The following is a 16804-nucleotide window of genomic DNA, read 5'->3' as shown; positions in this document are numbered from 1 at the left end:
CGACCAAGAGAGCATGTGCTGCCCTCGTGGAGTGGAGTTTATTCTCTAACAGGTCGTGCACTTCCCTGACACCCCAAGCCTCAGGAACTTCCCAGCTTCTCACCCGTCTGCACACCAAGTCCGGACACGTGCACTTGGCAGGAAAGCTTCCTTAGGTCATTGGGCTCCGAACGGCCAACCAGCTCTGCCCCTCCTGGTTGCACCTGGACTCCCTGCCAGGGCTGCTCCCCACATGTGTAATCATCACCACTTCACCTGACCGAGCCCAGAGGGGCTGAGCAGCAGCACACTCACAAGACCAGGGCAGCTTACTGTGCCTTTTGCTAACCAGCCTTATTGTTGTGTGGAGCTATCATTATTCTCATTACCATGTAGTAGCATAGTATATGAATATACCGTAATTTATATAATTTACCTTTAATGTGATTTGTGCCTATTTGTTTTGGATGTTACAGTACATGGCTATTATGGACATTCTTGTACATATATCCTAGGATATGTGTGTGCATTTCTTTAAGGTATATATGTAGCAATGGAATTACTAGGTCATAGTAATTATTTTCAACTTCTAACTCCAAGTGGTTTTCTAAAGTGGTTGTTCTAATTTATCAGGAGGGTATGAGTTCTACTGTAGTTGATATTATCAGTCTCCTTAATTCTTGTCAGACGGGTATATGAGGGTCTTTCATTGTGATCTTAATTTGCATTCCCTTGGTGACTTGAATGCCTTTCATTTATAGATTTCTTCTTTTGTGAAGGACCTATTTGAGTCTTCCATTAAATAATCTGTTTTTTAAAAAACTTACTTGAAGGTCTAGTCAAGTCACTGAATCATAAAGTTCTAAAACTTAGAGCTAGAAGTGACCTTGGAGAACTTCTAACCCACTGTCCTATTTAAGAGGTGAACCTGAGACTCAGGAAAACTGGCCTGCCTGCAGTCGCCACTGCTCTCCTGGCCGTGTGCCCTTTGACTCAGCACAGGCTGGGATGGCCAGGTCCCTGCCACAGTCACGCCGCCTCTGCTCCAGCCCTCCTACAGAATCACTCCTCTAACGTGAGCATCCCACATCACGTCCCTTTGGAGGGGTCTGGCCATAGGGCTTTGGCCAAGAGAAATGAATGCGGACCAGGAGAGGAAAACAGCCGCCCCTTACCTGTTAGTGCCGTTGAGCCCAGGGGTGAGAAATACCTGCATCTTCTCTAAAGCGACTACAGGAAAGCTGTTGAACAGGTAAGAGCACAGTCAGGCCCCATCTGGGTACAAACACTCAGGTAGCCTAAGTCTTCCACTCATCAAGAATGGAAAGGATCTGTTGTGGGATCACAGCCAACCAGTGGCTCCTCTGAGAAGCCGTGAGCCCAGATTCCCATACCAGCTTTTGATGAGCTCTATAGACAGCCCCCTCAGAGTGAGCCCGTGATACCGCAATGGGGACTTGCTGGGTGGGGGAAGGAGATCAGATCCCCAAACTGGCTTCATCTTACTCATGTTCCTGGAAACGTTTGAGGTCGTATTCATCAAAGATGGGGCACCAGGCATAGATGTTGATGACGGCCACAGCACCTGACACAAGCAGCATGAGCGTGAGCTTCACCATGTGGCTGACCTGCACCAGCATGATGGTGGCGATGAGGGACAGCACAGCGACATAGCTGTAATACTTGGGGTTCTCCATGCAGCCATCCTCCACCTGCATCGCTGTAGTGCTGTTGCTGGGGCCTGTGTAGTACTGGAGGCAGCTAAGCTGGAGCCGGGACCACGGGGTGGGGGAGACATGGGGTGCAAGGAACAGCAGACAGGTCAGACAGCTGTATCACAGCAGTGTGCACTCGCTGCCACTTCCCACAGCTCCCTCAGAAACACTGAGAAAGAAGGGAAATTTCCCCAGGAATAGTAACACAAAAGCTAGTAATTCCTACCAAGAGCTTAAACATACTCGATGCTTATGAAATTTCTGAGTTGTTTAGCATTGTCACCTTTGAAGAGAAAACTCAGGCTGGACCTGCCTTAAGTAGCACACTTGGCAAGTGGTAAAGCCAGAGGGAGGGGTTCAATATTTAGGTTTCAAGTACAGTATAGTCTTGCCCACATCACACTGTTGCCTGAAGGGGAGCTGTGGGGCTGCAGTGAATCCCCAGCTCACAGCTTCACTGTGATGGCAGCCAGGCTCTGCTCAAACACTTCCACATCTGGAGTCTGGTCACTAGCCCACTGTTGGCAGATGTGATCACTAGCAAGTGCCACCAATTAATCAAACTTTCTGTTCACTTCTAACCACTGGAGCTTGTCTGGCTTTTGGAAGGTTCTCAGCATGCAATCCTAGCATGTGAAAAGTTTTCATACCTCCATAGTTTGTCACCACTCCACTAGCAACAGGATCCCCAGGTATTCCCCCCAGTGTCCTTGACCCTCTTAAACAACGCTCCCCAGACCTGGGCACCAGGCTGCACGTGTTCTCACAAGTAAGGGGCCCAAAGCACTTCTTCCCTGTGCTGTAGGCACCGTGCCGCCTCAGGGCTTGTTCGGTTCTGGAGCTCCGAACTTCCTCCAGCTGGACTTCCATCAATCGGCCTTAGGGCTTTTTCACTTATATCGCTACCAGATAAGTCCCCATGCTGAGTTTTTTCCTGTGCTTCAGTGGTTAAAGAAAATTAAGTAATGACGTAACACTGTATTTGAAAAAAGCAGGACTTTTAAGAGTGTATATAGCACCACCACAATTGGGGGAGCGTGGGGACTGATGAGGACTTTGGTGACAGAACCAAGCCCTCAATGCTCAGTAAACAATGGGTGGCTCTATGTTAATACATCTGGGCTTCCAGCTGCTGCCCTTTCTCCCCAGGAGAGCATTTGGCTGCCCCCTCGGGGACCTGCAGCTTCTCCCTGAACTAAGGAGAGCAGAGAATTTGTGCTCTGTGAAGCTGCTGTCACCAGTGACCCACCCCAGGAAGAGCTGGTCATGTTCAGATGGATGGAGGGCAAACAGGAGCACTCCTTCAGTGGAATAGGTTTGCCTCCCTGGTTCTGACGGAGACCTGACACTAGGCACACTGTCGGATACTGATGAGCAATGTGCCCCTAAGCAGTGACTGGCAGGAAGAAAACAGGGTTGGGATTTAAACTGCTTCAGGTCCTGACTGTCACTCGTTGGCTGTGTGACTTAAGACAAGTGAACTAACCTCTCTGAGCCTTAGTTTCTTTATATGAAACTGCAGATAATGATACCAACCCTCTTGGTATTATTAATTCATTAAACCAAAGACTAAATGAGTCATCATCTATGAAGCAGCTAGCACAGGACCTGGTGCACAGTTGGGCTTCCGGACTCTGCGAGAGCGGGAGCTAGAGAAACAAGTCTGTCTCCCAGGTTTCCTGGGGAGAAGACCCCCTCTATTTGGCCAGGATGATCTTTAGGAACCTCAGTGCTACTCCAAACCTGTGCCTGGTGGTGGAGGAACGGGTTGACAAATTGCTCATGCTGGCCAATGCGGAAGCCTTCCTCCACTGACAGCAGGGGGTGTCCCTTCAGCCAGGACAGCAGGAGCTCACCATGTCCACAACGTTCACCATCACCAGAATGAAGATGGCTAACATGGCCCAGGTGTTTCTGGCCCAGCGGGTCCGGTCGATCCAAGTCGAGAAGGCCACAAGCTTCTTAGGAAAGGCCTAGAAGGAATGGATTTTCAAGAAGCAGTAGGCTTTGACAGCGTTCTCTCCTGTAATCATGACTGCTGATGACTGGATGCTCCCACACTTCCCAGGAACCTAAACAGCAGTGCTCAGTGTGTCATCACCCAGAAACTGACAGTGATGCAGAGCAGAGAGCATGGGAATCCTGCCACTCTAGGCCAGTCCTATTCAAGAAACTTGTGCAACTCCCAGCTTCCCAATACCAGGGCCCTTTTCAGAGCAGACAGTCCAGCACAGGAGGCTGTGGGCAGCCCTAGCCAGTGATATGCCCCCTCCCTGAATGCCAAGCAGCAAGGTCAGGTCGGGGAACAATTCTCAGGGCCAGCCGGCCTTGCCTGGCTACTCCTGCCCTTCCTGAGGCAGTATGCTTGAACCCTCCAAGTTATCTGGCAAGCCACCTGCCAGGTTGGTTTTCCTAAAACACAGCTTTTCCCTTGTCATTCTGACCAAAAACTTGGTGTCACCCCAGTCCTTACAGTAGAAAGTCTCAATCCCTTTGGCTTTCACAATTCTGCACCATTGTGGCCTCCACGCCTCCCAGCTGGGCCTTCACTGCTCTTCTACCGCGACTTTGCTTCCTCACCCATGCACGCTCCGGCACAGAGCCGGCCCCGGTGGGCACTCGGCTGGTGTGAATGAATGGCTGTGTGTGGAAGGAATGGACGAATGGGCAGATGCCTGAACCACCCTAACAGAAGACAGTCTGTCTGCAAGGATCTGACAAGACGCACGACTCTGTCAGTCAATACCCCTTTTCTCAGCGAGTGCCGCTCACTCCCAGGGGGCCTCTGAGCCCCAGGGAAGCACACTTACCCGGGGGAAGATGGCAGCCAGAGAGCAGATCGTCAGGATCAGCAGCAGAGCCTCCCCAACCACGAAGGTCACATAGTTTGTCATCAGCCTGTAGCAGGGAGAAGACTATCAGAGAGGTAGTGGGGCTGCGTGAGGGCCAGGAGCGGAGAGGAGACAGGAGAAGGGCAGGCCCTCTGGGCTGCGCCAGGGAATCAGCAGTGTCTGCCACACAGACAGTAAAGAGGTCCCCAAGGGGTGCCAGCTGAGCAGGGCCTGGGAATGTAGCAAGCATCTCCCAGAGCAGGGCAGACCCAGGCGCCCTGGGCACCAGAGCCCAGCAAACACGGGAAGGGATTCTTAGGAACGAGCACTGCCATGTGGCTGTGAGGAAAGTGGAGAGCGTGGGACTGAATAGCTCCCCTGCTTAGAGTCACCCTGTGACAACTGCACAGAGCTTCCCAGGTGACAAGGTCCTTTCGCGTCCGTGTCGTCCTGTTAACTCTGAGCAACTTGCTGTCTCCAAATCCTCCAGCCCCTTCTCACCCAAATCCCATCTGGTTTCACTCCAAGCACTCTTCCCAAGAGCCCAGAACCCTCTGTGCTGCCAACCCAGTGCCTGATTCTTGATCCCCTCTACCGCTCCTTCAGGTCTTTACTGAAACATCACTGTCGGTGAGGCCTGCTCTGACACCCTATATAAATGCAAATGAAACAAAATTAAATGCCGCCAGCATTCCCATCTCCCTCACTGTACTTTTATCCCTATCTGGGTACATAGTCTGATTATGTAACTGTTTACTTTTGTCTTCCCCTCCTAGAGATGTAAGTTACACCAGAGCAGGGGCTTTTGTACGTGTGTTCATTGTATATCCCTGGACTTTAGTGCCAGGCATGATGTAGACAGTAAAATGTGAAGTGACTGAATGAATTTTGATCCTCAACAGCCCCGAGAGCTAGGCCAGGTATGAGCATCTTCAGATGATGCTCATCTTCGGCTTTACAGATGAGCAGACTCCAGGAATCCTTGTGACGCACCAAGGCCATAAGCAAGCAGGCGAGGAAGCCGAGTCCGGGACCTAGGACAGTGACTGAGTCCAAGGCCCTTTGTGGTTCCCCACATGGCCACTGGGACGGGGCTCTGCCCCCACTCCTTCCTGCTGGGGAGCCCCAGACAGCGGTGAGCTGCTGGTGGGCCCGGGGGAGTGAGGGGTCACCCGCCAAGGGGGGCAAGGGCTCCATGACACCCCCCTTGCCCGGAAGATCCGCTGCTGTTACAGGGACCCGTCTGCACCCACAGCCTGAAACCTGTCTTTACTGAGATGAGCCAAGGAAGGGAACCTGATTGGCCTTGGTGCCCACGGTTGAGAAGTGTCCAAGCCTCCGTCTCCTGTCCCCAAACCATGCGGGTCCATCGAGCCAAGGTCCCCATCCTCCCGGACCCTTCTGTCCCTCGGCTCTCTCAGCCCTGGTGTGATCCCTATTTTAATGCCAATGCTATTCTGGAACCAGGGGGCAGAGCAAAGGGATGGTCCTAGCACTCCCTTGGCCTGAGGTCGGCTGGGGCTGTTCCAATGGGGGCGAGGGACAGAGACCAGGCCTGTACCTCAACATCAGGCCGAGCGAGGCGCCCACATCCCCCATGCCTCTCGCCTAGGAGCTCATTGCCTTCCGCCCTCTCTGGCCTACCAGCTCCTGTCCCCCCCTCACCAGGGGTCGATGAGAGTCTCCACCAGGGCCGTACAGAGCAGGACCACGCAGGAGCAGCTGAAGGCCGCCCCGCTCTGCTTTTCCTTCTCCACCGAGTAACGAGTTTCCATCTCAGGGTCCATGAACCGCATGGATAGGAGGAAGGTGTTTCTCTTCTTCACTCTACAGTGGAAACAAGCCCTAGATACCCCCTGTGCCTCAGCCTGTCAGGAGGAGGCCATGTGAGGACGACTGACTTCCTGAGCCACAGGCTGGGGCCCGAGAAGAGGGCCAGGAGGTATACAGGGCCACTTACTCCTGGGCAGACTCCCGCTCGAGCAGGGCTTCGTTGAGCAGCTGGTTGAGCTCATGCTCATCCTCAGAGGCATCCACCACTCTGTCAGCCAGGTCCTGCAGGCGCAGCCTCCGGCGTGGATTGGGGAAGGCGGGGGTGTCGGCCTATAAGGCAGTGTAGTGAATTGGGGGAGGGGTTGGGGAAAGACGGGCAGTGCAGGGCAAGGGGGACAAAAGGGCCCCCAGTCACGAGGACTAACCCCTTGGCTCTGAAAACCACCCCCGGGCAAAGACTTCCCAGGGACCCACATGGCTCCATCCTGAAGCCACATCCTTCCTGGCTTCCCTGGGACCCCAGGTCCCTGGCCTGTGGTCCCTAACAGGCTCTGTGGTGATCACCCACTGACAGCAGCAGCATCGGGCAGCAGCCACCTGGCTCCCAAGCCGGGGACCTGCGAGTGTTAAGACTGCTGCTGAGCGGACGCAGTCCCAGCCCATCCTGCTGGGAGGAGGCGTGTCACAGCCATACAGGCCGGTGCGCCCTGGGCTGAAGGGAGCTCTTGAAGAAGCTCACATCTAGTTTTTGGGAGGATATTGGGAAAGTCATGGAGAGAAAGGACCATCCTTGTCACGGGTTGGGGAGGCTGGGGTACATGTTACCATTTTTACTCCCAGACACAAAGGAAAAGGGTCAACTCCAAAAATATTAACCCAGACAGTGATTATACAGCCATCCACCCCAAAAATAATTTGAGACTGGGCACGTTAGGGCTGTCTGTTGTATCTGGAAGCCAGAACCAAGACACCTGTAAGCTCAGGTGGCTAATGGCTGACAATTTGACTCCATATAATCCATGCTCCTCCAGCCCCGTTTTCTTCTCTGTAAAATGATGTGGATGGTCTGTTCCAGTACCATGACCCTCTGTCCCTGAGGCATATCCTGGAGCAGTGTTGACACTGGCTAATTATTAGGACACGCGAAAATCACAGGCTGCTAAAACTCTGTCCTTCTGTTAGTGAGTTACACCAAGTCTGTATTTCCACTTTCAAGAAAGTCACAATAGGGAAAAGTTGCTAAATGTTGTGGTGCCGAAGAAAGCTTCAGTTTCCTTTCAGCCCTGTGTGCCTTCTTGTTCTCCAGCACCTGGTCTCAGGCACCAGGGGCAGGTCACCTTCCCTCACAGAGCGGGAGGCCATGCTGCCAGCAGTTCCGGCAGCCTCAGCAAATAGATCCCCATTTCACAGCACTGGCCTTTATCAGTGAATATGCACAGGGAACTCTAGTCATGGACAGATCCTGGATGCTCCCCCAAGATGAACCCTGCCCTGGGGAGGCAACATGCTAACTCCTTGGGAAGCCCCCCTGTGCCCAGGCCTTGTGGCGTTCGGGCCTGGCCAGAGAGGGGAGTACACCCACAAACCTACAGGGTGCTGGGACATGGAAGCCAGACAAGGCCTCGGAGGTGAGCACCTGCCTCTTCTGACCTGACCACTCCGCCCCATGTAATTGACAAGGAGACAGTGGGGCCAAGTGGGAGGGGACCTACCCAAGAGAAGGAGCAGCGCCCAGGCCAGTGGCCAGGCCCCCTGCTCCCAGCCCAGGACTCCTCTGGCAGCGACTTCTGCCTCCCCGCCCCTTGCCGGCACCTGGGCCCTCGGCCCTGCGCGTACCTGGGCACCTGGTTCCTCAGGCTCCTCTGAGGCGGAACCAGTGTTGTGGGCACTCCCATTAGGCTCCTTGGTCTCGATGAGGGCAGGGGAGCTGGGCTTTGAGGAAGCTGGTGCTCCATTTGGCAGGGCCTGCCGTGGAGAGGAATGGCCATCAGAGACCCCAGACACTGCCAGCTGCCCAGCCCAGCCTGTCATTGGTGGGCCCATCAGTCTGGAATCTTCCCATTACAGTTCAGAAGCCTTGTAGACAGAAATTTCTCCATCCAATTCCTCCTCTAGAACACTGATTTTAAAATGCTACAGTTTTCTAGTATTAATTTCTAGTATTAATTTCTACTATTTCATTGACAGAGTAAATTAAACACTAACACAAGGAGATAGTCAGTCCATTCACTGTTTACTGAGTCCCCAAGTGACAGGAATTGTTCTAACTCCTGGGGATACAGACAAAATGTCCTGACCTCAAGGGCTCACATTCTAGATAGGAAAGGAAGATGACAGCAAAATAGATAAGCAGGATGATTACAGTGCATAAGAAGAGAGTAAGTCCTCCGGAGAAAGATGAAGCAGGAGAGGGGTTACAGGGACTGTAGGGGAGTGTGACCGTGGGGAGGTGTCACTGTGAAGATGGCAGTTCAGCAAAGGCCTGAAGGAGCAAATCATGCAGCTCTCCAGGGCTGGGGGTTCAGGGAGAAGGAAAGAGCTGGTGCAAAGGCCCTGGAACAGGTGGGCGCCTGGAGCACCTGAGCAACAGCCAGGAGGCCGGCGCCGCTGGAGCAGAGTGGTGGAAGGGGAGCAGGCAACGCGGCTGCCTGGGCAGGGACTTCGGCTTTTCCTCAGAGTGAGATGGGAGACCTGCAGGGTTCTGAGCAGCAGAGTGGCGTGATTTCACTTAACAATTTAGCAGGATCACTCTGACTGCTGGGGCAGCAGGGCAGGGCCAAAGTGGGATGGCTGACTGGAGACCACTCAGCGGGCTGGGCCTGAGGGGACAGTGGCTCTGGTGGGGATGATGGCTGCGGGGCAGAGGCTGGAGGATCGGAGCCTTGCCCTGTGGAGCCTGCATCATGGACTGTAAAGAGAATGGCCAAAAGTGTCTTCGGAGTCTGGGGGCTGAGCAGTTACAAAGCATGGAGCTGCGGCCCTCAAAGGCTAGAATATGCAAAGGAATAAATCACCTCACAACCATGTTAAAAGTGTCCAGCTCTACAATGATTAAAGAAATGAGACTAGAATAGTGCAACATGCTGGTTTCATCTTTCAAATGCATGAAGATGAGAGTGAGTGAAGAGCCTGTCAAGGACGGGTGTACCCAGGAGCATGGAGTGAGTGAGGGCAGGCGAAGGGTAAGCTCTCATGTATAGAACCTTTGACCCTGCATTCCTCGTCGAGAACTTGTTCCCCAGGTAGAGACACTGAGAAATGATTAAAGTTAATTTTACAAAAATGGTGAAAACCTGGATTGCCTCAAAACATCAGTGAAATAAGTTTTGAAAAAAGAACAGCGTCTATGTTTCCATTAGAAATGGTGCTGGTTCATTTGTCCAATGGAGCATTTAAATGAATTCTAACTTTGATTCTTCCGACAGCTCCCGCCTCTGCCCCTTTCCTGCACAGGAGGCTTCAGGGCTGGGCCCGGAGGCCCACAGTACAGAGCCATTCCAGCTCACCCAGAGCTGCTGGGCTCCTGCTTGAAGCTATATGCCAGGAACTCAACTTCTCTGGCTTGAAATTTGAATAATGACTCAGGCACAACAGCTTCACAAAGACAGCTCTGCTGAGACGCCCTGGGCCTCAGTTCCCTCATCCGTGACCCTTCCAGGAGCGTCAGGTGCCAAGAACAACTGATTCGAATTATATGCCACACAAGGGGTTATTACTACAATAAGAAAGCAAAGCAAGATACAAGATTAGAACAAACAAGAATGAGTGTTGTTGTTATCACAAAGACATATTTCACTGCTACTCTGTGACTTGAAGGTGGTCCCTAGTAAAACCAAAATTTTTTTAAAGGAATAGCATTTATCAATTTATTAAACATGTTATTTGCCCATGATTATAAATCCTATCACTTCACAAAGATAGCTGATTTCTTAAATTACTGTCAACTACTGTCTTGTAGAAATAGCTTAAAAGATATATTTTAAATTTCTTCTAGTGAATATATTGAAGTTCTGCATCTAGCACTCTTGAAAATATGAATGATGTGTTAATTTTGTGGCAAGGTCAAGTCTTACTTATGTCATGTGGTTCTACTTTCCACCCTGACATTTCCTAATTTTTTGGAAGACAGCTTATTACTTTTCTGAATTCCTTAGAGTATTTATATTACTTCTCTAGAGTACAGACACACTCAATAAACAGTGGTTGCAATGAGATTTACTGAATGGATGAAATCTTCCATTATGTGTTTGACTGATTTGCTAGTCATCACATACATTTGGCAGAGGGAAGAAGGCATCTAGTTTTCTTTTAAAACTTTATCAGGAGTCACTTCTCCAGCCATAGGCCCTGAAGCCTCTAAAGTTCTTTCGAGCATTACTTCAAAGCTCAGACTTTATACTTAGTATAAAATGCTTTGAACTGTCCCTTTGCTTCAATGTTCGGCACCTAGTGGGATTTTAAATTACTTGGGGGATGAGACCATGTCACACATACCTTTGCCTCCTTCCCAGTGCTGATTTTATGTGACCTTCTGCACACGAGGGACCCACAGATACCTGGGACACAGTGTGGCTGGTAGGTCAGGGGCACCAGTTTAATTTCAGATGCCAGGGAAGCTGCTGAGGGCATCAGGTCCCACGAGAGGCAGGGAGAGCCTGCCCAGATCCCAGCCCAGACCAAGGTCAGGACCACAAGGCGGCTTTCCTGTTTCTGTCCTGTTCTTTCTTCACTTCCCACTCAGCAGACCTTCCTGGACCTCTCTGACCTTGGTCTGCCTCGTCCTTATGACGTCCAACCCCTGCCTCCCTGGCATTCGTCCCCGTTCTGTGCATGCTCCCCTACACCACATCCAGGTTTCAACTGTCTCCTCTTTGCAGAGGACCCTTACCCCAACCAGCCGCTCCCCTGAGCACCACTCACACACTCCAGTGGCCTCCCCACAGGACGCCACCTTGGGATATACTACGGTCACTTCAATTTCGGTTTGCCATGAGTTATGTGCACTGTCCACCCCAGAAGCCAGCTTCCCCTCTGAAAGGGTGCTACTGTCTCCTTCGCGATGGAGCTCACCCATTGTACCACCTGTGCCTCAAATCTCATACTCAGCCTTCCCAAGTCCTGCCAAGTTTTCTACAGCCTCTCCTCCAATCCCCTCCTTTCTGCCCATCTAGTCCAGGGGCAGCCAGGGACTCACCAAGCCATTGAGTCCATTTTGGGTGGCTGTTTTCTTCACCTCTGGCTTGGATGCAATGATGAGGTAGGTTTCAATGCCCTTCTCATCTAGGTAATCGCAACGGCTGCCCCCATCGCCAGGCTCCACGTCAAACTCCCCCTTCAGACAGTCCATGGTGCTCTGGGAGATGTGCACACGCCTGGACGGCAGCAAGAGGGGCCCTGAGCACAGGCTGTGCAGCACCCCCGGCCCCAGCCCCCGAGGCAGTCTAGGACAATGGGACCTCCCAGGCACGTGGTGGAGGCCAAATGGAGGTGCCAGTGGCAGTGACTGAGGCTCAGGTCAGATTCCTAAGACGGGAACAAAGTTTTGTCCTCACAGGCAGCTGAGGGCATCTAATGCAATAAGGAATGGAAGTCCTCTCTGAACCTAAACTTTAAACTCTCTGAAATTTAATACTCTAAAGTCCAATGATTACCTGCCATGCCTGATTCTCAGTGGCAGCACCTGCTCCCAGGGGGCAGTATACCCACTGGGGAGACACCACTGAGGGAGAGAATCATGACTGCGTTTGGGGGAAGCTGCCTGACCCACACGAGGAAGCGCTCCCTGTGTGCGTTCCCTGGAGGGCGGGCCTGCCCGCCGAGTCTGTAAAGGTGCTCAGGTCAGATGTTCAGCTGCCCTGTAACCCCCCCAGCCTGCTCCTCTGGTCACCGCGACTAATGATGTCTTTGGGGACCCCTGGCATGCTCAAGTGGCTACACCCATGATGACATTCGTGTCTGGCAGCCACACAAGTGGGTAAAGGGGGGAGAGGACAGACTCCTGCAGAAGCCTCAGGCCAGGGCGGAAGGCGCCCCAGGGAGGGACCCAGGAGGAAGGGCCCTTCTCTAAGGGCCTGGGATGGCTTGGATGCCCCTGGGCCCACACCACCCGCTGGAAGGCAGGCTCGCTCACCCAGGGATGCCGCCGGCCTCCATTTTGTTAGCCACGGTGACGTCGGTAGACCACACGTCATACTGCCAGCGCTTCTGGCCCAGGACGCCTCCCAGCACGGTGCCCGTGTGCACCCCCACACGCATGTCTACCCCGGTCTTCGTCTTCTCCCGCACATACCTGCCAGGTACACACAGGACAGAGGAAGGGCTGGGGGCATGGTCGCAGCAAGAGCTTTCTGCCTGCGTTGGAGCTGAAAACCCTGCGGTCATAGCAGGCCAGGAAACCACAGTCACAGGCCTGAGTGGTGGAGGTGGTGGTGGGCGGAACAGTGGAGTGACCCTGTGCCTGCGGGACCCCCAGCGCTCCCTGCAGCCGGCCGTTCATCCATTCACGTGGATATTCACCAAGCTCGGCTTGTGCCAGGCACAGTGTGAGATGCCACGTGTACAGGGATGGGAACAGCTCATCCAGGACTCCAGGAAGACACAAAATGCAGAACCACTTCATGGTGGAAGGGTATGGGGTGAAGGTCTCTACTCCTGAACTACTGCCTGGGGGTGGCAGCATCTGCTGGCGGGCGAGTATTGGGGGGGCACTTTAGTCTGGAAGATGGCAACAATACAGATCCACCCCCTCAGGTGGCGGCGAAGCGCGTGCCCCATTTCCTGGACTCCATCCTGCTGGGGGAGAAGCGTCAGCCAGGAGGCTCCGTGCCCACTGCGAGCCTGACCACCAGGGCCCGCCACAGGCCTCCCCAGATGGGAGGGTCTCCCCGCCCACCTGGAGCCTGAGAGCGCAGGGAAGCGCGAGCGGAGGCGGAGTTCACCACCCTCCCGGCCGAGGACCTCAGCAGAGTCACATCACTGCTGAACTCTGACTTTTTGATTTGAGAGATGGAAGCGGCGACCCCTGACCCTACCTGCCTTGGGGGTCATGATGAGAAGACACTGAAAGAAGAAATGAGGGGCGCCTGGTGGGACCCACGCAAATGAGGGGTGGCGTGTTGAACTGCATGCCGGCTGCCGTTGCCGGCAGAAAGAGCCCGCGTGGACCAACTCTGGAAGGGGGACCCTCAGGGGCTGCAGAAGGCCTACAGGCACCTCAGCTGCGAGGAGGGTGCGCTGTGTTCCCACTGCCCAGGGTCGGGGGCCGAGGGACCTACCGCCCCACACAACATGCGTGTTATGTCCCGGGGGCCTGCGTGCCAGGCCGTTGCGGAAGGTCCGGGGCTGGGACCCGTGCTCTGGGAGCCCCTCCCCCACAGACGACCCCGCTTACGAGATGGCCTCCACCATGGCGAGCCCCATGAGGATGGAGCAGACGGCGTGGTCCTCCCGGTAGTCGGGCAGGCCACAGATGCAGTAGTAGCAGTCACCCAGGATCTTAATCCGCAGTTGGTGGTATTTCTGAAAGGACAGGGCAGGGCGATGGTCCCGAGACCCCCTCAGCAGGTAGTGGCAAAGAAGGCAGAGGAAGCACAGGTGCGAGGAAACAGAAAGCCGAGCGGGGGTCGGGGCACTCACGGCCGCCAGCTTGTCGAAGCGGGCGAAGAGCTCGTTGAGCAGCTTCACGAGCTCCTGGGCACTACAGGCAGAAGACAGCTGAGTGAAGCCCACGATGTCTGCAAAGAGGATGCTGGGGAGGAGGGAAGGCCACGGCCATGAGCTCCAGGCGGCACACGTGGCCCCCACCCCAGCCCCTGCTCCGACCCACGGGACGGTGGCCGGAGGAGGGCCCTGCTCAAGCCCCAAGCGGCCAGACCCTGATGCTCTGGCAAGTTCAGGGCCTACCCCTGGGGACCTGTATGGCGACCCCTGCCCCACGCTGCCCACTCCTGTCCATAGGGCAAACACATCCTTTCTGGAAGGAGCATGGCTGTCAGCTGTCCCTGAGTGCCTGCGTGACCTCCCAGATGCCAGTTCCCTGCTCTGGGTGACGTCTGTACATGATGGGGCCACACAGCCCAGAGCACTTCTCAGCTCGCCATGTCAGGAGGCTGCTCCCACAGGGCTGAGGCCCACAGCAGGGGTGGTCTTGCTTCCCACCCGCAGGGAGGGTTTTGAACCCCCGGTGCTCGGCAGCCCCCACGAAGCCCCGCCCACCCTGCTCCGGGAGCCCGCACACCTGACGTTCTCGTGGCGGTACATGTACATGGTGTTGAACTGCTGCTGGTCCTTCTGGCTCTCATCTTTCTTCATATCCTTCAGCATCTCGTCGGCCACGTGCTTGGGCAGGATGGAAAGCATAAGGTTCTCCTGGAGGAGGAGGACAGGGTCAGCGGGGCAGGCGGGGCAGGCGGGTACTTCTGGGAAGAACACCCTGGTCCTGGTGCCAGATGTCAGCTGGGAACGGGTAGCCTTCCACAGAGGCCTTACGGCGCAGACCCCGCACTGGGAAGCAGCAGAGGCCCAGGACAGCTCTTCGCACAGCGCGGGCTCAGGGCTGTGACCGGAGCACCTTCCACACTGACAGGAGCCAGAAAGCCAAGCCTGGCTCCGTGCCTCGGTGGCGTCCTCGATGCCGCAGGAAGGGTGACGGTCCTTATGTGTGCCCTCAAGGGCAGAACCTTTCCGTCACCCACTGCACCTCGCCCAGAGCAGTCACTCGGGAAATGCCAGTTCAGTGTGCCTGATGACCTACTCCATGCCAGGAAGGAGGGCGGGTGACAGGCGAGCCTCTCCCCTCAGAGGGCTGAGGGTCTCACGGGGAAGGCAGTAAGTGCACCCACAGTGCAGTGTGATGCGCCGGTTCATGTAAAGGGAGAGCAGGGGCCTATGAGAGAGAGGGGACAGCTGTCAGAGTAGGCGGGGGTGTGTGAGAGGCATCGAGGGGGCCTTCCCAGAAGTGAGGCCTGAGACTGATGCTGAGCACCGCTCATCAGGGAGCCGCGTACACGAAGTCTCGGAGACAGGCACAGCGGGTCGGGCCCTGCCGTCAGTGGAGGTAGGAACAGTGAGCGATGCAGCTGGAGAGCCAGGCATGGTTCAGATCGGTGGTCAGCAAACTGGCCCCCCAGGGGGCCAAACCCGCCTGCTGCCTGTTTTCACGAATAAAGTCTCACTGGTTCTCAGCCATGCTCACTTGTTTATGTATTGTCTGCAGCTGTTCTCTTGCTCCAACCGCAGAGTAACTGTGACACGGACCATATGGCCTGCAAAGCCGAAAAACTGTACATTTTCAGAAAATGCCTGCCAATCCCTGGTTTGGGTCATGAAGGACCCAGAGTGCCAGGCAAGGAATCCGAACTCTTTCCGGAAAGCTGCGGGAGACTGAGGGGCCAGGCGGAGGGGTGGGACATGACAGGGCGAGCGGCAGAGACAGAAGCCTCACGCCCCCAGGTGCCTGCATAATCCAGGCAGAGCCGTGGCCCGAAAGAGAGCGGCAGGCTGGCAGGGCCTGACACCACCCCCAGACTTGGTGACTGCTGCAGGGGCCTGTGGCTTGGGCCCCAGGGGAGGGGCCCGTCTCTGATGCAAGGAACAGAGGAGAGCACCACGTGAGGGAGGGACAGGCTTGGTTTGTGCAGGGACGCTCACGGGCGGAAGCCACAGAGGCTGGCGGGCTGACCTGGAGCCACAGGCCAGACTGAACAGCCTGGAAACAGGACTGGGGAGGCAGCGCACAGGACAAGGTGCTGGAGAGGGGGACACGGAGGTGGGCACCGGGTCAGGAAGGGAGCGCTGCCCTGTACCCCCAGAAGGGGAGACGGGTCACCACGGTGTGGATGGGGAAGAGCCTGAGGGAGAAGCTCAAGCGCAGGTGTGCAGGCCGGAAACTGCCGGCAAGGGGCAGGAGAGCCGTGGCCAACGGGAAGGCGGTGACTAAGTGGAGCCCCGGGGGGCGAGCGGGAGCAGTGGAGGGTGCAGCCGGGTACAGGAGATGTGGCCAGAGGGCAAGCCTCTGACCCCGTGACGGAGCAGCTCCGGCCTGTGGGGACCTGGGGCCGGAGGGTGCAGGAGGACCTGCACTGCTGTCCGAGCACTCGTCACAGGAGTCGCCTGGGCCGTGGCGGCCAGAAAACTGAGGACTGCTGCTTGGGTCTGACGGGGGGTCATGGGACCACAGAGCGACCGGGGCTGTAGTGCTGCCAGCCCAGCAGGTACAGGAGCGGGGACCTGGCCTCCCGCCAAGGGCCTGGGCAGGTGGGCCTCGACCGCTCCTGCCCTCTGATGTGGTCAGTGGGCCCTGAGGCCAGCAAACCCGGCTTACCCTGTGTTCCACACACACCTGCCCTGGGCCTGGAGAACTGAGGTGTGGAGGCTCTCCTCCCTCTGGGTGGGGCACCCAAGAGGCCACCCACAAGCCGGAGGACCGGGGCCTCACCTCCCCTGGGAGGAAACAGCTGTGCTGTAGATGCAGCTCCTCCTCCTCCCAGGATGGTCTGCAGACCAGAG

General features: G+C 55.3%; 1 protein-coding gene across 3 annotated transcripts in view; it reads right to left on the bottom strand.

Annotated features, from left to right (window-relative positions):
- Positions 1-16804, bottom strand: part of ADCY3 (adenylate cyclase 3) — an 86329-nt gene that overhangs the window by 5367 nt on the left and 64158 nt on the right. For all 3 annotated transcript variants that reach the window (XM_036881940.2, XM_036881941.2, XM_057497394.1), the window contains 12 exons: positions 14535-14665; positions 13934-14045; positions 13689-13816; positions 12429-12587; positions 11493-11670; positions 8135-8263; positions 6486-6628; positions 6191-6352; positions 4505-4592; positions 3551-3667; positions 1486-1745; positions 1155-1220 (listed from right to left, as the gene is read on the bottom strand). In XM_036881940.2, the coding sequence (XP_036737835.2) occupies positions 1155-1220; positions 1486-1745; positions 3551-3667; positions 4505-4592; positions 6191-6352; positions 6486-6628; positions 8135-8263; positions 11493-11670; positions 12429-12587; positions 13689-13816; positions 13934-14045; positions 14535-14665 (1673 nt within the window). The remainder of the gene's footprint in view (positions 1-1154; positions 1221-1485; positions 1746-3550; positions 3668-4504; positions 4593-6190; positions 6353-6485; positions 6629-8134; positions 8264-11492; positions 11671-12428; positions 12588-13688; positions 13817-13933; positions 14046-14534; positions 14666-16804) is intronic.

The sequence above is a fragment of the Manis pentadactyla genome, chromosome 2, assembly GCF_030020395.1.
Source record: "Manis pentadactyla isolate mManPen7 chromosome 2, mManPen7.hap1, whole genome shotgun sequence".
NCBI lineage: Eukaryota > Metazoa > Chordata > Mammalia > Pholidota > Manidae > Manis > Manis pentadactyla.
This window is presented reverse-complemented; position numbering and strand designations above follow the sequence as displayed.